We start from the raw sequence: 21,643 nt of genomic DNA, 5'->3' as shown, positions 1-21,643 counted from the left end.
CTAAGCAACCTTAAGGGCGATTCTAGTTGGTCAAGCTTAAGGCGGATCCGGACGTGCTGTGGACTATCTACGGAGGGACGACACTTGGAGTCCTAAAGACTTGTTCTTGTTCGGTTCGGGCGCAACTAGGGAGGGCACGCAACAAAGTGTATGCATCTAAACTATGCTAAATGATTATGTGTAAATAATATGTTTTCCTGGCTTTATGGTTTTTCCGCATGATTTATGTTTTGTCATATGAATCATAACTTAACATTTCAAGCAGTCCGGATCAACGCTTTGGGCAGATTTCGAGTAATTTCTTTTCAAGATCAAGCATTCTAGTCCTAGATCGACGTCTTAAGTCGAGTCTACATATGCATAAGCAAGAGTTGAATATACTTTGACTTGCGCTTTTCCTAACCAAAAAACCTCAGTCAAAGTGGGGCTTATAGTGGGTATATACACCCGAAAAAATGGGGCAAATTTTTTCAAATTTTTTGCAAAATTATCATGCATGCATATAGTTACAAAATTTCAAGGCACACACAACGCATACAAGTTCAAACATTCAAACATACAAAAGCCAATCTTCAAAAAATTTCAAACCAATTCAAGTTCAAATCCATACAACCTTACAAAATTCAAGTTTCAAATGCAATACAATCCAACCTATACAAAATTCAACCTTATAAAATCCATACAAATGCGATACAATCCAACCTATACAAAATCAACCCAGGCAAGCTGGAACTCGCTACTATGCAGGGTCAGTCCGAGTCGTCATCAACAGTGATATCAACCACAGGCGCCTTGTCCCTGTTACGCCTCCTAAGGCGCTCCAGAACCTGATCCAGCTCCGTCCCAGGCGTACTAGGATCCTACTCCGAGATACGAAGTGTGCCAGGAGAGGGATGAACTCCCTGCTGAGGAGAGGAATATTGATAAGGCGGCGGCATCGCCATATACTGGTACGGCGCAAACATTTGAGCCTGGCGCATCCTCTCCATCTCTGCATAGTAAGCCTAGGAATCTGCACCCCAAGGCTGAGGACCACTCCCTCCGAAGTAGTAACTAGGGGAAGAAACAACGGGCCGTGAACTGCCTGCACCTCCAAACGAATGCCTGGTAGGATCAATATGTACAAAAGGGGAAGCTCCCCGCTCAGCATCAGAATGCCTCTGATGAGCACCAGCACCGGACCCCTGTCCCAGCTCCAAGTTCGGTCCCTCCTGCCTCAAGGACGTCTCCACCTGGGGTTCTCTGTCAACGGATCCCCTACGATCTCGACGGCGCTCCTATACAAAATACAAGTTCAAGAATCAACATCCAAGTTCGAATTTCCAGAATAAAAGTTTCAAGATCAAGTAAGGCACCTCTCTGTCCCGGCCAGAGAGTTTCCGGGTCAGCTTGGCACAATGCCTCTTCCAGGAATCAAGCAAAAGCATCCAGCGACGCACTCTCGCCCGAGGTGCCTGCATACAAAATTCAAGATCAATTTCCAAATATAAGATTACAATCAGTTTCAAGTAAGTGCAACAGTACTTACAGCAGCATAATGCTCAGGTACATCATCATACGATCTCCGGTGCGGAGGAGAAGCTACAGGGATGGTCTCCACCACCTCTTCCCCGTCCGAGTTCTCATAGCGGAGGATCCTATCAGCATGGGGAATGTCCTCAGGATCAACCTCCTCCTCCTACATACAATCATCCAATCATCCAATCATACAAGAATACAAGAATACAAGATACAGAGTTCAAAAGCTCACCGGCAGTACGAATTGTACTGGTGGAGCCAGCCTCCTCAAGAAGTCGTCATAGCTACCCTTCTTGTGTACAAAATCCCTCCAAGAGCGGCAAACAGCATCGCCCCTAGCCTCCGCATAGAGCCAGGCAAGCTCTTCATCCAACGCCAGCATGGACCCCGATGGGTCCTTGGGGACAAGTCTATCCCCCGAATTGTGCTGAAGGGACACTCGCTCCCCTAGATACCACATGTGGCGGTACACCCCTGGAAGCAAAACCCGTCGCCCAGACAAGAAATGGGCACGAGCAGCCGAGGCAGGTACAGGCGCGTTGGCAGAAGGACGTCATACCACCTGTAAAGCAGACAACTCAGGCAACAATATAAATACAAATACAAGAGAGAAAAACAGTACAAAAGATTACCTCGATAGCAGGTAGAACTCTCCAAGCTATGCGGGAGGCCGCCAGAGGCACCCTAACGCGCACCGCTCCTATCCAAGAGGCAACATACGGGTAAGCCGCATCTCTAGTACGATCTGGCGCCAAAGTTGGAAAGTGCTCATATATCCAATTCTTTCAAGAAGCAAGCAAAACATCAGTCAAGTTCAAACACAAACATACAAGTACAACATACAAAGTACAAGGAGTCTTAAATACCTCCAGCACACTCCACAGGCAGCCATGCTCGTGTCGCTCCCGGGCGCAGTCCGGGAGGCCTACTTCATCTCATACAAGAGGTGGCTATATGCCAAACCACCCCAGTTGTAGCTCGAAACAACCCTCAAGTCCCGCAGAACGGACAAGAACCTAACATGCACCAGACTGTTCCTACTCGGGGCCATCACTCTGCTCACCAAAACTAGGAGGAAGAGCCTAACTCTCTGCTCCGCAGACACACCCACACCGCAGATAGCATCCACAATCACCGTCCCAGAAGCATGGGTGTCGTCCTCCGACAAGTCAATAACGGGGCCAAGCAAGCCCCTAGCAGCGGTAGAGCGCCACGTCAGCTCCAAATCAAAAGTCACATTCCTCTCAGAAAAAGGAAGACCCGTGATCATAGCAAACTCAAAGGGGGTAATGGTGATCTCCCCCCATGCCATGTGGAAAGTGTTGGTGGTATCCCACCATCGCTCCAACAAAGCCCACAGCCGGGGTTTGATCCCCGTTCTCCTCGAAGTACCTCCCATGGCACGCCAGAAATCAGCCAGGCCCGTCTGTGACCAAATCTCCATGGCCTCCTCATCAGCACGAAGGGCTTTAAAGGCCTTCTGAACCTCCACCAAGGACCAGAAAGTACGAAACGGCTTTCCATCGGCCTACAGGTGAACAAGTCAGTTCCAAACCTATACAAGTACAAGATACAAACTCCAAAACACAGTACAAGACTCACCAAGCCAGCGCGAGGCCGCTGAGACAAGTGCCACTCCGGCCGAAACACCAGGTCGGAAGGGCTCCAACCAGTACCAGCAAAAGTGGGCGCCTCCCGGGGAACCATACCTTTATCTGGCGCGTTTATTGCAGCCGCTTCATCATCCGAAGCATCCTCCTCAGCAGCTCGAACCACCGACGACTCTGCGAGCTTCCTCCGAGTGTGACGAGGCATACTAAATCAAGTGGAGTATAAAGTGTCTAAATTCTAAACCGGGGGCTATCCTATACTAGCCTATACAAAGTCAAAAAAAATTCAAAAATTATCCCCAGTGGACCTCTAGTTCAAAGTACAAGCTCAACACCAACGCCTAGGCTACCCACGCCGAAGCAGGTATACAAGTTCAACACCAACGCCTAGGCTACCCATGCCAAAGCAGGTATACAAGTTCAAACACCAACGCCTAGGATACCCACGCCGAAGCAGGTATACAAGTTCAACATCAACGCCTAGGCTACCCATGCCGAAGCCAGCATTTCAAAACTCTACAAAACAACATCAAGGCATCCTAGCCTATTTCTCTACCTGAGACTCCACTAGGTCACCAGTGAGACTACTATCTACAAATACCAGGTACGACATTCGAGAAAATTTTCAAAAAAATTCAAAACTACAAGTTCCAACAGTTCAAGTTCAAGTGGCTATCAAACAAGATTCAAGAAGCTTAAGCATACAAGCATCATTTCAAAGTACGAGAAAATCAAAACTACATGCAATCCTAGAGTTATTTCATAAGTAAAACGTGAAATACTTACATGGATAAGGCAAGAACAAGACCAAGGGAAGACAATTCGACCTTTGAGAGAGAAAGAGAACAAGAAAGCAAGAGATTGCTCCTCAAATGGCACGGCAAGGGGCGCTTATATAGCGTAGCCCCGCGCCGTACGCCGGCCCAGCGCCCAGCGATGCCCGCTGCATGCGCGAATTCTCAGCGCGCGCGGTCTCCCGTGCTGATTGCATGTCCTTTGCTGCCACGGTCTTCCGCACCAAGCATCAAACATCGCATCAGGCCATCCATCGAAAATACGGGTATACACCTGTATCTCCAAGTACAAACAGATGAATATTTCAAGAATACAAAGTTCAAAAAATACAACGACTCAGGCGTTCAACTCCCAACGGACCCAAGCTCCGGGAAAGTCAATCGAAATTTCAAAATTCTAAGGGCCAGTAAAAGCTCTTATCCCCAGCAAAGCACATCCCCAACGGATTAACTCCGGGTGTTCAGATTCAAAATTCAAGATTCAAAGTTCAAAGTACGAAATTCAAGATTCAAAATTTTCGATGCCAAGCTCCGTCCTGGACCGAAGGCGGAAAAGTACAAGTACAAATCGGAGTCGTCACAACCGCACCGAGGTAGAATCTATCCTTTTTTCTAACGCCTGTTTTATACAGGTACCGGCGTACAAAGAGTGGTCTCGATTGCAGAACATCTTGATCATTCTTCGTCCCTTTCGAAATACTTTGACTTGCACTTTCCTAACCGAACGCTCAATCAAAGTGGGGGCTTCTGTAGACACCTAATTTGTGTCTCCCCTCTGGGATGATGACGATACCATTATCCTTACTAGGCGGTTGGAATAACTCCAGGCGGAAATCCCAATTGCTAAGAACATTTCCAAAATTCAAAATCCAAAATCCAATTCCCGAGGCCGTTCCCCTTTCGGTTCTCGGTACAAAACACAACTTTCAAAATCCAATTTCAAAATCCAAGTACAATCTCATCTAGTAGACCATCCCATTGTTTTTACTAGGCAAGTCAAATTCGGGTGCCGACCCACAAAACCGAGCATGCCGGGCCCCGCCCGTAAAACCGGAATTCAAAACCCAAGAAAGGCTTGTTTTTAGACGCAAAATAATGCCTTAACCTCCAAGCAAACACAAAACGCCAAGCCTAGTACTATTTGTACAAAGGTACAACACTACAAGACGAAACAAGGACGGAGCCCGCGTCCTTGCTTTGGCGGCATTCACGCCACGTCACCAGCGCCCAGCGTTGTCTCGGCGTGCTGCGCTGGCGTGTGCTGGCGTCTTGCACCCTTTCCTCCTATAAATACCCCTCATTTTCAGCATCAAAGGAGGAGGACAACGAAATACAACGTTGTAATACTGACATTACGCCTCAAAATACAAATCAAAAACCCTTCAAAACACACCCAAAATTCTAATTCTAAGCAATTGGGAGCTCTAAAAGGAATTCTTGCCTAAACCTAAATAGGTAATTACGAATCCCACCATATTCAATCATGTTGTTTTGATTTCCAAATGATTAGCAATTTGGCATTTCTATTATTAAAAATGTCACTTGCAACAATCATACATTTTTTCAAAATCGAAACTTTTCAAAATACAAAAATGCAAACTTTCAAGATTCAAGGATGTTCAAAGTTGTTTGCAATCACCTCTTTGAACTAGAATCACCTTCAAGTATGGAGTAATCAAAGATGACACCTTTTTAACTCTTAAAGGTTTAGTCTTTTGAGATTCAAAACTCCAGTTTTCAACATACAAGTTCAAGTTTTCAAATTTCAAGATCCCACCATGTTTAGGGTTGCTCATGACTACTTCCCTAAACTAGGATCCTTTCAAGTGAGAGCATATCAAAGGTCTAACCTTTTCAACATTAAAAGGGCTGACCTTTGAGATTCAAGTCTCTTAATTTCAAGTATTTCAAGTTCAATACTTCAATATTCAAGCTTTCAAGTTCAAGTTCAATATGCAAAGTCTAGGATATTTGGGTTGAGCAACATCTCCCAAGCTGAGATTTTTGGCTTTGAATTCGTGTCGGGCGCACTTATTTTTAAGGAGCCGCTTGGTGTTCGAATCTCATGTGCCCAAGTACAAGTTTCAATTATGCACCTTTCAATATTGCAATTTCAATTCCGCAATTTCAATACCGCAATTTCAATACCGAATTTCAATATCGCACTTTCAATTACGCAATTTCAATTTCGCACTTTCAATTCCGCACTTTCAATTCCGCATCTTTACTTGCCTAGTCCATTTCTAGGCAATTGGACTTACTCCCTAGTCCATTTCTAGGGGGTCTTGTATTTACTAATTCCGCACTTTATTTAGTATTGTGATGTTGCTTTATTTGCTTTATTGCTTTCATCACCACACATGCTAAATACAACAAAATACAAGGTTACATCACGCTTAACAAAGATAATTTCTTGGACAAACCGGCCTTAGGTTCCTTTAAATCAATATTTAAAGCAAAGTGACCACCATACAAAGTAGAGATTCTATTTGCTCTAAATTCAAACCCACATAGTCTAATCTAGGGTATATTTTCGAAAGTGTTGTGCCAACGTACTTGAATATTTCTAAAGCTCGCGGAATAAGCATTTCGTTCCCGTGCCCGGATCTCACCCATCCGTTTCGAGGATTCAAAGCCTTATCCAAAAAAGAGTCACTTGCGGTCTTTCCAAACGAGACTTTAAACAATGTCTGATGGCGACTCCTTCGAGGTACAAAAATACAATGGTTTTCTAAAGAACCGCCCCTCTTGTAGAACGGGAAACAAATTGCACAAAAAAAAAAAAACCTTACACAAGACAAGGATCGTTTTCGAATAATCCTAATCATGACACTAAGTTGGTTGGAGCATGCATTTTAGAACATAGAAATTTCTACTTGTGTGTTGTCACTTTGCTTTAAAGTTAATTAAAGGAACCTAAGGCTGGTTTGTCCAAGAATTATCTTTGTTAAACGTGATGTAATCTTTTGTATATTGTTGAATTTAGCATGTGAGGTGACGAAAGCAATAAACATGTAAAGCATCATCACAAGAAATAAAGTAATTATTGAAATGCGTACAAAACCACATCACCTTAAAAAAAAGGCGAGTAAAGAGTGCGGAATTGAAATTTCAAAAACAAAGGTGTGATATTGAAAGTGCGTTATTGAAATGCGATATTGAAATTGCGGTATTGAAAGTGCGATATTGAAAGTGCGATATTGAAAAGCGATATTGAAAAGCGATATTGAAATTGCGATATTGAAATTGTATTATTGTATTTGAGATCCGAACGCCAAATGACTACTTAATGATAAGTGCGTCCGACACAGATTCAATTCTCTAAAAATCTCCACTTTGGATGAGTTGCTCATCATAAAGTATCCTTGATTTTGGTTATTGAAATAAAACTTGAATATTGAACTTGAATATTGAACTTAGGAGACTTAATTATTAAAGTTTAAACCTTTTAATGTTAAAAAGGTCTCACCTTTAATATGCTCCATAACTTTTGAAGTTTACTCTAGTTTAAGGAGTGATTACAAACAACCTTAAATATCATAGAATCCTGAAAATGGGACTTGTATTTGAACATAAAAGATGAATGTTCATGTGTTCTAGTTTGGAAAAGGGTTTGCACTTTTCCAAACATCTTTGAACTTTGAAAATATTTGTATTTTGTAAAATTGTATGGTGATTGTTGTAAAGGAGAGACTTTTCAAGTATGAAAGCTCATCACTTTTCTAATCATTTTCGAAAATAAAGCTTGAATCTTGCATATTGATATTGAAAGTGTGCTTAGAAAATCATTTGGGATCAAGAGTGAAAACCTCCCCAAAGATGGCACCTTTGAACATGGTTCCTAGTTAGTCATGAGCATGAACTCAAATGACAACATCCTTGGAATTGTATATTGAACTTTAGAAATGAAGAAGAGTAGAGAACATCATAATGATTTGTTTAGGGATTCGGAATTACCTATTTAGGATTAGGTTAGTTTTCCGATTAGTGCTCCAAATTGCTTAAGTATTTGGAATTTGTAATGGAATTTGTAGATTTGAACATGAATTTTGTATTTGATTTTGAGAGGAAAATTTGAGATTACGACGTTGTATTAGAAATCTGCCTCCCCGTATGCTTAGGAAATGAGGGTTTATACAGGGGATTAAGCGGCTAAAATCCAAGAACCACATGCGCCTGTCGCAGTCCCAGCGCCTGGCGCTGGTGACGTGGCCCAGAATCCGCCAAAACAAGGACGATGACACCGTCCTTGATTTGTTTTGTATTGTTGTACCTTTGTACGATTTGTACGAATTTGGCACGTAGTGTTTGCTTGGAGGTTAAGGCTTGGGTTTGCGTCTAAAAAAAAGCAGTTTTTGAATTCGGATTTCGTGTTTGGACTCGATTTTACGGGACGGGGCCCGACATGCTCGGTTTTGTGGGTCGGCGCCCGAATTTGGATTGCTTAATGTCATTTCGACTGGAAAGGACCTTGTAAAACCAATGAAGAGGTCCATTGGGTGAGATTGTGTTTGGATTTTGAAATTGGTTTTTGGAAATTGAATTTTGTACCGAGTTCCGTAATGGGAACGAGCTCGGGAATCAGACTTTGGATTGTGGATTTTGGAATACACTTTAGAAATTGGGACTTCCGTACAGAGTTGCACCAACCACCTAGCAAGGATAATAGTATTGTCATCATCCCATTAGGGGAGACACGAATTAGGTGTCTATAGGTACTATATCTTGTATAATAGTAACTATATATTTGATATAGTTATTATGTACTCCATCCGTTTCTTAATACTCGCACCGCTTTCTTTTTCGGGTAGTCCTTTAATACTTGCACCGCTTCTATAAATGGAAATTTTTTACCAATATTTTATTATTTCTCACACTTATCTACTAACCTACCTAAACCCCTACTCCCTACAAAAAATCATTTAAAAATGGGAAATTCTCTATGCAGCTTTATACTTTTGCAAGTTCTCATTGGTAACAAAGTATTAGCCACTTTCTCTAAAATAACATTTATAATCTAAGTTTTCTCTAATCTAACACTATTTCAGTAATTTCGATCTAATTAGATGCATCTCTAATTTATTTACGCCTAATTGTAGCGAGGTAGCCAGTCTTAGACAAACTATATAGACCAATTAAAGTCTCACATTTAAATAAATGACTTGCACAATATATAGACCAACAGTTGACCATGGTAGGATATAATCAACGAAATAAGCATCGACTTCCAATCGATAACTGTTTTCATATGAGATCAAATTACTTTCAAATAGGAGACATGGAAAAACGAGCAGGTGATGCAGAGAAAAGCGATGAAGTGGAAGCATTGCCAAACCGAAGAGGCCGACGACGCGGTGGCGTGGTGCTGTAGAGGAAAATGAAATAACTTGACTTTGGGACAGACATGGGGGGAGAAGGAAAACGACGCTAATGAATTATCACTGAACTTGGTTGGAGAATTGACTATATTAAACAGAGGTTGAGTAATTTTACTTGTTACCATAGTAATTTTACGGAGACTTGGAAGGAGAGGACACGGACGTGGCGTTTAGTATTTTTTAGTTCAAAAAAATTTGAATTTAATGTGGTTTATTTAATAGATACCTTTGGGATCTCTTCCATGACCAATTCTTCGATGAATGGGGAGGATGTTGGAGTCATGACCTTCTTTCCTAGCCTCGCTCTGATTCCTCTACTCCTCGAGGTCTCTACGCGAGAATGCTCGGGGGTGCGTCGGGTGCTAGGGGTTCGTTCATGTCTCCTCTTCCTCCTCCTTGCCGCTCAGCTGCTGGTCTCAGGTCGATCATCGGATCTGCTTGACTCACCAATTCTCTCGTGCACTAAAGGCCTTAGCCTACTGAGAACTTCACTTCGGATCCGAGTGGGTTGACTCGCAGTTGTTCCATTGCTTTGGAACGTTCGCGGGGTCGGTGACCTGAACCATTCTGGCTGATCCTGGATTCTCTCTTGGGTTTTTCAGGTGCTTTCACTCCACTGCGGTGTCAAGTCGGTCTTTGTCATCGTCGGAAGTGTTTGGTTAGATCTGGAGGGCACGTTGATAGGTGCCGGCTCCAGATTTATCTGTCTCCTCACTCTCCGGTGCGTACGGCGGTCATAGTTTCTCAAAATTTTCTCCCTTTTGTTGAAAAGGTAGTTCTGCATGATGGTTATGGCCGCGGTAAACTCTTCCCTCGTAGGGACCAAGGGTCTGTAGGTTGCAGCTGTGTGTGTGTGTGTAAGCGTTGTCCGACTTGGTTGTGGACGCACTTCTGATTTACCGGAATCGTGAAGGTTATCCATTTTTTGGATTAAAGAGGTGGTTTTTCGAAGCTTTGTAATATATTCACCACAGACGGCGCCAAATTGTTCTGGTGCTGAAACAATGGGCTTCGGATTGAAAGGTCTTTTGTTGATGTGGAAGATCTAGCTTGAATGATTGTGTAGTGTCCGAAGATACCTGCACAATGAACAAAGTAACTAGCCTCGGGGGTGTTCCGAGAAAAGCCTCTCTGATGCCTAAGTAAGCACTTGGTTCGGATTCTAGAGAGAGTTCTCTAGAAAGTAGTGTTAAGGCAATAAATTGGACGTACCTTGAATTGTGAGTTTTGGCGGCTTATTTATAGTGTTTTTGTAGTAAATGCCCTTAGGTCATTTATTACTTGATGGACCATGGGCCATGTAGATTGGCTAGCTAGCCTTTGATGGGTGAATGACTTTTATGTTGTTTTATAGCTTATGGGGGTTTTGGCCAGTAGGCCCAATTAAAGTCAATTGGACACCCAAACAGTACTTATTTGTGAGTTCATTCAAGCATAACTTACACTTCCATTCATGTATGCTCATATTTTCTCCAAAACTCGTCCCATTTGAATATTTGATCAACAAAGAGATTCCAAGTTTTTGAAGAACGTAACGATCGGTAAACAACGGCTAAGCTGTCAGTGGAAGTCCGTTGTTATACCTTAGAGCATGCACAACGTTGTCTTGAAGGTGTTATCAACTACGTATACTACAAGTTGACTGTTGGAAAACTCCCCAATTTTGACAGAAGACAACAAACAAGTTGTAGCTTCCCTTGACATATGTCGTGTGACCCATGGTCATGCCTTGGGCAAAATCATCGTGGGCCAATAAAGTAGAAGAATGTTATTGTTTTTAATTTTTTTAAGGGAATTTAAAGTAAAATTTATATTTAGAAATTAGGTGAGAGAGTGATGCCCTTGAGTTAAGATTGTGGACGGGAAAAAAATTAGTGTAAAAAGAATAATAAGTTAGTGGAAATGAGGTAGAAGAAGGAGATTAGCGATAAATTATCTTACACTTGATCGGCGCAATTAAAATAGTCCACGAATTGTTTAATCGGAGTAACAGGTCAAGGATGTACATGGTGTTAATGATAATCGTAAATTACGGATGGTTTTGCGGACGACAAAATTACCTACCGGTTCTAGTATTTCACCAGCCGTTCTATTGGTGGGGGAAATAGTAGGTTATTACCGACCACTCTTCGATAATTATTCACCTACCTTGTGTATTTTTTTTTTCTTTTTTTTTTCTTTTGTTTAGTGAATGCCCAGTTGATCGTGGTCCGTGTAGGGATGGCAGTGGGTAATGGACCCGACTCGGATCCGTGGATCTAGATCCGTTTTCAGCGGATAAAACGGATCTGGATCCTCAATTTTTGGACTCGACGGATCCGAGTAGGATCTGGATCCTTGGTTTTAAAAACGGATCAGGGTCGGGTCCTAAGTCATTACTCGGATCCGGATACGTTTACCCGTTTTTATAAAAATTAAAATTAAAATATAAAAATAAAGACTTAAGAATTGTAGCATTATTGAAGTTTGTTGAACTTTTAATATTATTTAGGTTGGATTTGTTAAATTTGATTTTAGTGAATGCTTGTATGGACAAATAGCGTTGTTATTGAAGTTTTATTAAACTATGTTTTAAGGTTAAAATGAAAATTAGGGTCGCTTGATGAAAAAATAAGTTAGGATCCGTTTTGGATCCGTTTTGGACCCGGATCCGTAGGATCCGTCGGATCTGGATCTGGATCCTCAATTTCATTACCCAGCGGATCCGGGTTAGGATCTGGATCCTTGCCTAAAAACGGATATGGATCTGGATCCTAGAGGACCCGGTTCGGGTCCTACCCGTTGCCACCCCTAGGTCCGTGTAACTCATGGAATGCAATTTGGGTTGGAAACATTTTAAAATATCGCAGAGCTTTAGAAAAACAGACAATCTTATGAATGGAAGCGCCAGTGTCACTGTTTGGCTCATAATATTATACTTATAAAAGATTAGGAGAAAGCGGCTTATCCATTTGTGTTATGAATATTATGTGGATACCCATTATACCCCTAGTATATTCTAGATCTTAGGGTTTATTGTTGCTCAAGCAAACCCTATTTTATTGTATGTATATATACCCTATTGTTCATGGAATAAAACACAGTTGTTCTCTCCCAATTTATCCTCCTTTATCTCTGTATTTCACAACACGTTATCAGCACCAACCCTAGCCGAATGAGCAGAAGAAAACCCAAAGAAAATTATCGCCATTAGATTAAAGGTAAGTACCGTACATACTCCATATTATGCTTGAGTTTATGCTTGAGATTTTTATTTTGAGTCACGATTGACTCATGAGTTATTAGTCTTATTACTACTCATTATTTTAATTGTCATTGCAATTGGTTGTTTTACTTTGCATCTAATTATTAATTGTGGCAATTGGTTGTTTTCACACTATAATACCGCAGTATATATTGTCGCAGTAGAAATATATTATGGGTGTATTGCATTATTATATTTGCTTTAAAGGTGTTTGTATTATGCGCAATGATTAAGTTTGTATTGCCACAAAGATTAACTTTATGTGCGGCAATGACATAATTCTTTGATTGTTAGATATGTTTGTTTTGTATGATAATCCATACGTCAGTTCTTTGTATTGTGCGGCAATGAGATCATGATGTCAATTGCTTCCTTTCGTTATTTTACATACATTGTTGGATTCAATTGTTTTCCCTTCTTCGCAATATCGTATGCACGCAATATATATTCGACTTTATTCTCCTATTGTGTTTTTTTTTACTGGTCAAGTATTGTACAATGTATTACATTATTTGGTTAAACACAAGTTTTTTAATTGTTGTAGATGATTCCAAATTTGCAATATTTTATATAGTGAAATATGTCGAATCTTACAAAACTCGAATTTGCGTCCCTTGATATTACTGGAAAGAACTAATTGTCTTGGGTGTTAGGTGACGAAATTCACCTAGATGCAAAGGACCTTGGTGATACAATCAAAGAAATAAATAAGTCAACAAGGCAAATTAAGGCTATGATAATTTTTCGCCATCACCTCCATTAGGGTATTAAGATAGAGTACTTGACTGTAAAAGATCTACAAGTCCTTTGGAGTAATCTAAAGGAGAGGTATGACCACCAGAAAACTATAATATTACCTAAAGCTCGATATGACTGGTTACATTTAAGACTTGTAGTCTGTAAGTGAATATAACTCAACTATGTTCAGAATTACTTCACAATATCGTGAAAAGGAATTTAAGAAATATTCTGAACTTATATCTTGTCCTGCAGACACAATACCGTGAAAAGGGATTAAGAAATATTCTGAACTTATATCTTGTCCCCTTGTGGGAGCAAAATAACGAGCTATTGATGAAAAATCATGAATCACGCCCAACTGGTTCTACTCTATTCCCTGAAGCGAATGCGACATCCCATTATGGAAAAGACTCATGCCAACAGTAGTGGTCGAGGACGTAGGCGTTGATATGAATATGGTCGAGGTGGTCCTCTCAATAACTCATATTCCTACCAGAAGTGGGACAAAGATGATAACAAACAAAAGAAAGATAAAATGAGAATGTGGCCAATGTATGTTACCGATGTGGAGGAAAAGGGCATTGGTCTATGGAAACAAGGGAAGAATTTATAATAATTTACTATATAATATTGAAAACATAAATTAGTGGGTCTTGCTCTTATTTGAAGATAATTATAATCAAAGCTATTATAGATTGAAATGCAAATATATAGCTTTGACTTTTGTTTATAATAGGTTCACATCTTAAGTTTGGACATTTGACCATTAAAGACTTGCGAATCATTTGGAGATGTACAAGAAAATATGACCTAGAAAACTATAATAGTTTCTAAATCTTGTTGTCAAGATACCCTACATCTCTTTCATGAAACTAGTGTGGTCCTATAGACACGATTTTTGAGAAAGATAGTTCATATATTGTTTTTTGGTGGATGAGACAAATAACGAAATCGTGAAGAAAAATATTATGATCACGTTCAACTAGGTAAATCATTCCCAGAAGTGAATGAGAAATTGCATGACTAAATATAGTGAAGATAATGTCAATAGTCATGATCGAGGATGTGAAAGTAAAATAAAATATAATCATGGGTGAACAAATGAGTACAAATGTAAAAATACACGTATACAAGCACACCAGAAGTGAGAATAAATTATAGATAAACATGGTGTATAAAGATAATGAAAACATATGTCTAATAGACATTGTAGCACGCCCTCCGAACCAAATTTATATACATGCAAGGATAAGGGGGAGATAGCTCTCAACATAATAAAATTAGTAGTATATGATCAGGATTATAATACAATATGTTAAACTTGGTACAAATATTTGATCATGTCTTATTGACTCGCTCTATGAGCATGAGTAATATACTACATTCTGAAGATGTATACTTTTGTGATATGTACGAAAGTTGTAATGGATACTCTTGAAGAGTACATGCTATCTTCCATAAGTTTTGTTTAGATTGTCTTGCCGTTATAACTGAGACACCAGTTTGTGTCGTTATATCACATCACAATATGTTCAAATTTTAGTATTCTATAATTACAGTGATCACTTTGAGAAGATAACCAGAAGTTATCAAATGAAATATTTTATATGATATTATATAGGCATGATGTGATAATCCAGGCCATCCGGGTTTAAGAACACCCGTTATGAGAATTTGAAAATCCTTATCAAATAAAATTTTATGTGCTGACACTCCCTCATATGTTGTATATATTCAAAGGCAGGACAAAATGATGAGGTTGAGTTGTATTTCAATTGAATAGTTATAATGAATCGATTGAGAAAATAAATACAAGAGATATTAATGATTTTGAAAAATTGTATAATGATAGGTGATTTGAAATTCACCATGATAGTAAGTGACCTGAAGTTCACCAGAATGATAGTAGGTGACTTGAAGATCACCAATAAGTTTACAAGTATTTTGTGATTGATTTAAGTATCATAAATCTCTTGATCGGGGCAATCATACGTCAGCACGAAAAGAGAAAATATGAAGAAAACAACTGCATATTATATCTACTCCCCATAACCAATGTTGATCTCCAGAAGAGAACAAAAGTATGTAATATTTATCAAAATACGCGTTGAAAAGTATGTATTATTTAGTTGGTGAAATTTTTTATGCCCCATAACATATTGAAAATATTTTCCCAACTTAGGGGGAGACGAGTAAGAATAAGTTGGCAAAATTGAAAGATAATAAATTGATCCCATATGAGTAAGTGTACATGCCAGCTTTATGTCCTCGAAGTATATTTGGACATAAATATCTATGACTTGATTGTGTTAAAATGTTACATGTTCAAAGGCATAAAGGTGTATGATAGTCATAGTGCTAGATGTTACATATAGTAAGTGTTGAGAAATATATATCTTGCCAATATTTATTTAATCTCTACACCTGAAGTGTAGATTATATATACGGTTCCAACATAGTGATTATATGATAAAGATGGAAAAATAATGCAGTTGATGATATTTTTGAAAATGAAGAAAACACTATTAATTATATAGTGTATGAAATACCCTTGAAGTGGTATAGATATCTGAAAAATAATAGATGGCCAGTGAGAAAAGGTGAATGTTACCTATTGAATAAGTATTCAGATATCATTGATAAATAGCATGCAAAGTATATGTTGAAGAATTTTGATGATACCGGTAGATGATGGAACCGAAATATAATGCATATGCGAGAAATAATGGTTTTTGAATAAGGGATCGTAAATCTATGTCTGTTTCGATGTAGACATAACTATAATGATCAAATGAGCTCATGGGCCTGAAGTCCAACAAGTTATGGATTTGAAATATCCACACTGTACAGTGTTTTGCATTTGAGTCTTACATTCATATACATGTGTAGTTAATAGATAGATGCATCATGCATCATGCATCATTCATCATACATTTAATTTGTTTTATGTTTTATCATGGTATGATATAGAATTATCTAGTTATAATTCCGTAATACATGTTTCAAATCTATTATGATGTCGTATATGAAATATGAATCCAAATAATGGTAAGACGGATTTGCAACTTTATGGAAATTTATAAGATGAGATTCCTGCTTCATTGGGCTAGTAGTTGCAAAAGAAATATAATATTGATTTAATAGTATGTTATGAATCATGCAAGTAAGAAAAGTTCCTGAAGAACTTATTCATGATGTTCTTAAACATCTAGACTTTTGAGTTTTGCATATATACAAACATCCCAACATTGATGAGATATTATCAAAACTCTAAAAGAGTGTTTTTGGAATGTCGTCTCAACCAGTAGTTTGACTACTTGAGAGTTTTGAAATATACATATTAATTTATTCATGAAATAATTCTTGTACAAATATGAATCATCTTAAAATATAAGATAAAGGTATGTAATGTCCTTCCAATGGATATTATGTCATGGTCCAGAAGAACCATACATAACATTATTATCTATATTATACTTCCAAGTTGGGCGATGATATTGTTATTTATCATGTATTGTCATGAAAGTATGACAAAAAAGGTTTGATCAATATTGATCAAAAACTACAATTTGTGACCTCCAGAAGAAGGTATATATGTCCAATATGTATGGATAAGTCTTGTAATATCATATACAAGAAAATGTATTTATCTCAGGTGAAGCTAAAGTATTATGCATCGAGAAACTCGAAAACAAACGTAACGAATGAGATAGAGAAAAACAAATGATCTTACAAGTATTATTTTCAAAGCATTGGTGATAAAGATATTCGCTTCATTTGTTCAAATGGAGAATTGGAGATTCAAGTTAAATTTTGGAGAATCAAATTTCAAGGAACTCCACGCTGCTACATTTGAGAAGCTACTCAACAATATTGGATCGATTGCACCAGAAGATCTCAAATGATGTATTCATCAGGGGGAGAAATACGCGTTGCACTCTTTTTCCCTTAACCAAGGTTTTGTCCCATTGGGTTTTCTTGGTAAGGTTTTTAATGAGGCAACATCTCAAGCGTATTATGAAGAATAATGTACTCTTTTTCCTTCACTAGGTTTTTATCCCACGGGGTTTTCCTAGTAAGGTTTTAACGAGGCATAACCTTCAATAATGGACATCCAAGGGGGAGTGTTATGAATATTATGTGGATGTCCATTATACCCCTAGTATATTCTAGATCTTAGGGTTTATTGTTGCTCAAGCAAACCCTATTCTATTTTATGTATATATACCCTATTGTTCATGGAATAAAACACAGTTGTTCTCTCCCAATTTATCCTCCTTTATCTCTGTATTTCACAACAATTTGTATATTATTATTATTAACGTATTTATAATACACGGCTACGGACACAACCCTAACACCACATAAAATTCTAAAAGATAAAGCTATTAACAATAGGAAACTTTACATAACAATAAGAATTATATTAGCACCAACTAGCATGAAAATTTCATATTTCTCTCCCAACTTTTAGACATAGAATCAGAGCAAAAACAAATGCCGACAACTCGTAATAACATTTATTGATTTTATTAGTTTAACACATGTTGATGTGAGTAGCTAGAACATAGAAAACTAATTAATTGGAACACTATGTAGAAGAATAGTTTCAACAGTAATGCCAGGACCAAAGGCGAATAGCACCCCCCAATCGAATCCTTCCCCAGTTGTTGATTTACCCTCATTCAACGATCTCTTCCTCATTTGATCCAATATGAATATCACAGTTGCACCCCACATATTCCCGTATTCACTTAACACGTGGCGGCTAGTGCTAAGTTTGTTCTTCTCAAGTCCGAGCTTAGCCTCTACTTGATCCAATATCGCCGGCCCTCCAGGGTGAGCTATCCAAAATATGGAATTCCAGTCATTTATTCCAACATACTTAAAGGATACATCTAAGCAATTTTCTATATTTTTAGCTATGATTTTTGGGACTTGCTGACTTAATTGTACGGTCATCCCTATCTCACTTAAACGGGCTTGGATATCCCCTTGTGAGTCCGGCAATGTGGTCTGCCCCGTAGAAACCAGCTGAAATATGGGTCTCTCGGTAGGCTCATCAAAGTCAGCACCCATGATAATTGCTCCAGCACCATCCCCGAATATGGCGTGTGGTACAAGGTTCATATCTGTTGGGGCATGGAAACAAATGACAGTACTTTCCGAACATATAACCAACACACGTGCACCACGGTTGTTTTCTGCAATGTCCTTGGCTATACGAAGCAATGTACCTCCTCCATGGCAGCCACCTTGGCGCAGCATAAATCGCTTTACTGAGGGGTGGAGGCCTAGAAGCTTAACGAGCTCGTGATCTGACCCGGGTAGATCAACGTCGCAGTTAGTACCAAAGACAAGGTGGGTGATCTTGGACTTGGGTTGCCCCCACTCTTTGATTGCAATCTCAGCTGCCTCTTTACCAAGTTTCGGAACCTCTTTAGCCAATATAACTTGCCGGCTTTTTAGGGAACTTGCATTATCATCACTCATTTCTGGGTTTTCTATCAACAGCTCTTCAGTTACGTGCAAATGACGTTTCTTCATCATTGATTTTTCGCCTGCATATAAATCGCCAACTGATTAACAAAACCTAGCTTCCTCACTTACTTACCCATTAACTTAACTATCAATCACGTCCAAATGACTTACCCGCTTGCTTATAATCAATAGTAAACTTACGGAGTATCTACTAACAACCACATGGGTAGTTTGTTAATGTTTTTTTTTTTTTTTTGGTGTATAGAGAGCTACATAAGGTAAGGCAACAAATGATGTAGACAAGATTTGAACTCAGGTCTTGAGTACTACCCCTCAAGACTTTACCAACTAAACTAGTTGACATCCACATGTAGAACATCCAGATGTAGAACATCTAGTTAGTACTAGTTCTTCTATGAACATCACCCTTCAGTTATTCATAATGGAAAATTAGGTGTACCCCATAGAGCAATGTACCTATCTAATGTAATTATACCCCAGCATTTTATAGAAACTAAAATCATTCTTGATACTCTTATATCACTATAATTAATGATAGATTAGTCTATCTTAGTGTAAAGACGATCAAGCCTAGCTAGGTCTCTAAGGGACTTCCACTAATTTACAAAATTATATACTAATAACAACCTAACATTTATATTATTTATTAATATATCTTTGAAGAAAAGCTTATAAATTGAACATTAAAAGAAGGGTATACTATATATACGTACAGATGCGGTTGAACTTGGCCTTAAGATGAGTTAAGTGATCGGTGTTTGTGATACGAAAATAGAAATCTGGATAATTGGACTGGTACATCACATTTGGTGGGTTGGCGGTGCCGATGGCGAGGATTGTAGCAGGGCCGTTTGCTCTTTGAGCCTCTCGAATTTCTTGGATGGATGCCATCTTTAGCTACAATTGGGTTGATTACAGACTTTAAAATAGAGAGGGGAGTTTAATATATATATTGTATGCAAATTTTAAAAGTACGTCCGGGTCTGCCTCTTTTAAACTGTACGTGCAAGTGCCAAGTGGGAGCCAGTTAGTACAAAACTTTACCATGTTTTTGTTGTGACTACCAGCATTATATCTTTATTACTTTCTCTATTTTAATACTGCTGGAATAAAATGTTAAGCAGTACGGAGAAGTATATCTTAGAGTATATCAATGAACATGTTAAGCGTTACTCTAAGATATACTCCGTACTGCTTAACATTTTACACCTGCTTCCCAAACGACTCTTCAAACTAGAGCCAATGAGCATTTTGAGTGGCTCTTGAGTAACTCCCTGACAAAGCCACTTAAAGATACTAATCCGCCAAAGAGTCCACTAATGAAGTACTTGACGCAATTTAACTTAGACGTACACTACTCGTATAATCTATTTTGACTAGTGTACGGGAATAAAAGTAACCTATCAGACCAATCATGTCCTATCAGACCACCGATCATCTGGCAGGACCTTCCAAGCGGAGCAATCGCAAGAGGTAATTACTGAAAGTAATACAAACCCTCAAGGACCGCGCAGACCCATAGGTCTGCGGGACAACGGCCTGCTAGACGACAACGGAGATATGTCGTTAAGCAAAAGGACAAATAACAAGTACATCACCAACGTACACGCGGCGACATCTGAATAGGCCAAAGTACAGAATAGTACGCCTATACATACTACCGTCACCATTCATTTGCGGACACGTTCAATACAAGTACAATTCTTAACCCTCTCTACTTTCTCTCTCTAGAATATCATTTCATTTGCTGACTTAGGCATCGGAGGGGGTTTCCTCGGTTAAACCCCCGAGGTTAGCTTACGTTCGTTCTGTCTAACAGGGCAACATCTCCAGGCAGAGCGTCCCCAGTTCTATACTCGGAACAACTAAACGAATGAACGACTTCATTTGGAAGTGGATTATTTCACAAAATGGATAGAGGCAGAGCCCACCAAAAGCATAACAGCTAAACGAATGAAAGACTTCATTTGGAAAAATGTCATTACAAGATTCGGTATCCCAGAAAGTTTGGTCTTTGATCATGGGACACAATTTGATTGCACACAGATAAAGGATTATTGTGCAGAGCTGAAGATAAAATTCGCATATGCATCAGTATGCCATCCTCAGAGCAATGGACAGGCCGAAGCAGCAAACAAACGGATCCTAGGAGCTCTGCGCAAGAAGATTGAGGACTTTAAGGGCGCATGGGCAGACCTCATACCAAATATTCTGTGGTCCAATATGACAACTGAGAAAGAGGCAACAGGAGAAAGTCCTTACAAGTTAGCCTTCGGAGCTGAAGCAGTATTACCAGTAGAAGTTGGCCTGCCCAGTTTCAGAGTGCAGTACTACGATGAAAGCACCAATGAACAGCTCATGAGGGAATCGCTGGACCTTCTGCCAGAAATAAGACTGCAAGCAGAGCTAAGACTGCAAGCAGAGCTAAGACTTGCAGCAAACAAAGAGAGAATGAGCAGGGCTTACAACAAAAAAGTCAGGCACATGCCTATGCAAGTGGGAGACCTAGTACTCAGACGAACAGCTGCCACAGGAAAGGGCAAGGCAGAAGGAAAGTTCACTGCAAACTGGGAAGGGCCATACCAGATTACAAAGGAGGTAGCCCCTGGCTCATACCATCTCATGCCAATGGATGGGAAAGAGTTAAAGAACAGCTGGAACGCCAACGTGCTCAAAAAATACTATGTTTAGTATGAATGTTTTGTATGATGATAAGGCAAGATAAGCCAAAATAAGCCAAAATTATCCTTTTTGTATTTTTTTTCACAAAATACATATAATGAAATGAGCTTGGTTGTTCCAGAAAAAAGATACTGTGACAAGGAAAATGCAAAGTAACCAAGAAATACATCATGA

At 39.3% G+C, this 21,643-nt stretch overlaps 1 protein-coding gene across 1 annotated transcript; it reads right to left on the bottom strand.

Annotated features, from left to right (window-relative positions):
* Positions 1 to 17,783: 17,783 nt before the first annotated feature.
* LOC110785055 (chalcone synthase-like) lies at positions 17,784 to 19,736 on the bottom strand. Its single transcript, XM_021989501.2, has 2 exons — positions 19,501 to 19,736; positions 17,784 to 18,846 (listed from the first exon to the last, which is right to left on the bottom strand). Exons 1-2 carry the CDS (start codon positions 19,676 to 19,678, stop codon positions 17,861 to 17,863), a joined length of 1,164 nt encoding a protein of 387 aa, XP_021845193.1. The 5' UTR covers positions 19,679 to 19,736; the 3' UTR covers positions 17,784 to 17,860.
* Positions 19,737 to 21,643: the final 1,907 nt, after the last annotated feature.

Source organism: Spinacia oleracea, chromosome 6 (genome assembly GCF_020520425.1).
Source record: "Spinacia oleracea cultivar Varoflay chromosome 6, BTI_SOV_V1, whole genome shotgun sequence".
Classification (NCBI taxonomy): domain Eukaryota; kingdom Viridiplantae; phylum Streptophyta; class Magnoliopsida; order Caryophyllales; family Amaranthaceae; genus Spinacia; species Spinacia oleracea.
The sequence above is the reverse complement of the archived record's forward strand: the minus strand, read 5'-3'. Positions and strand labels throughout refer to the sequence as shown.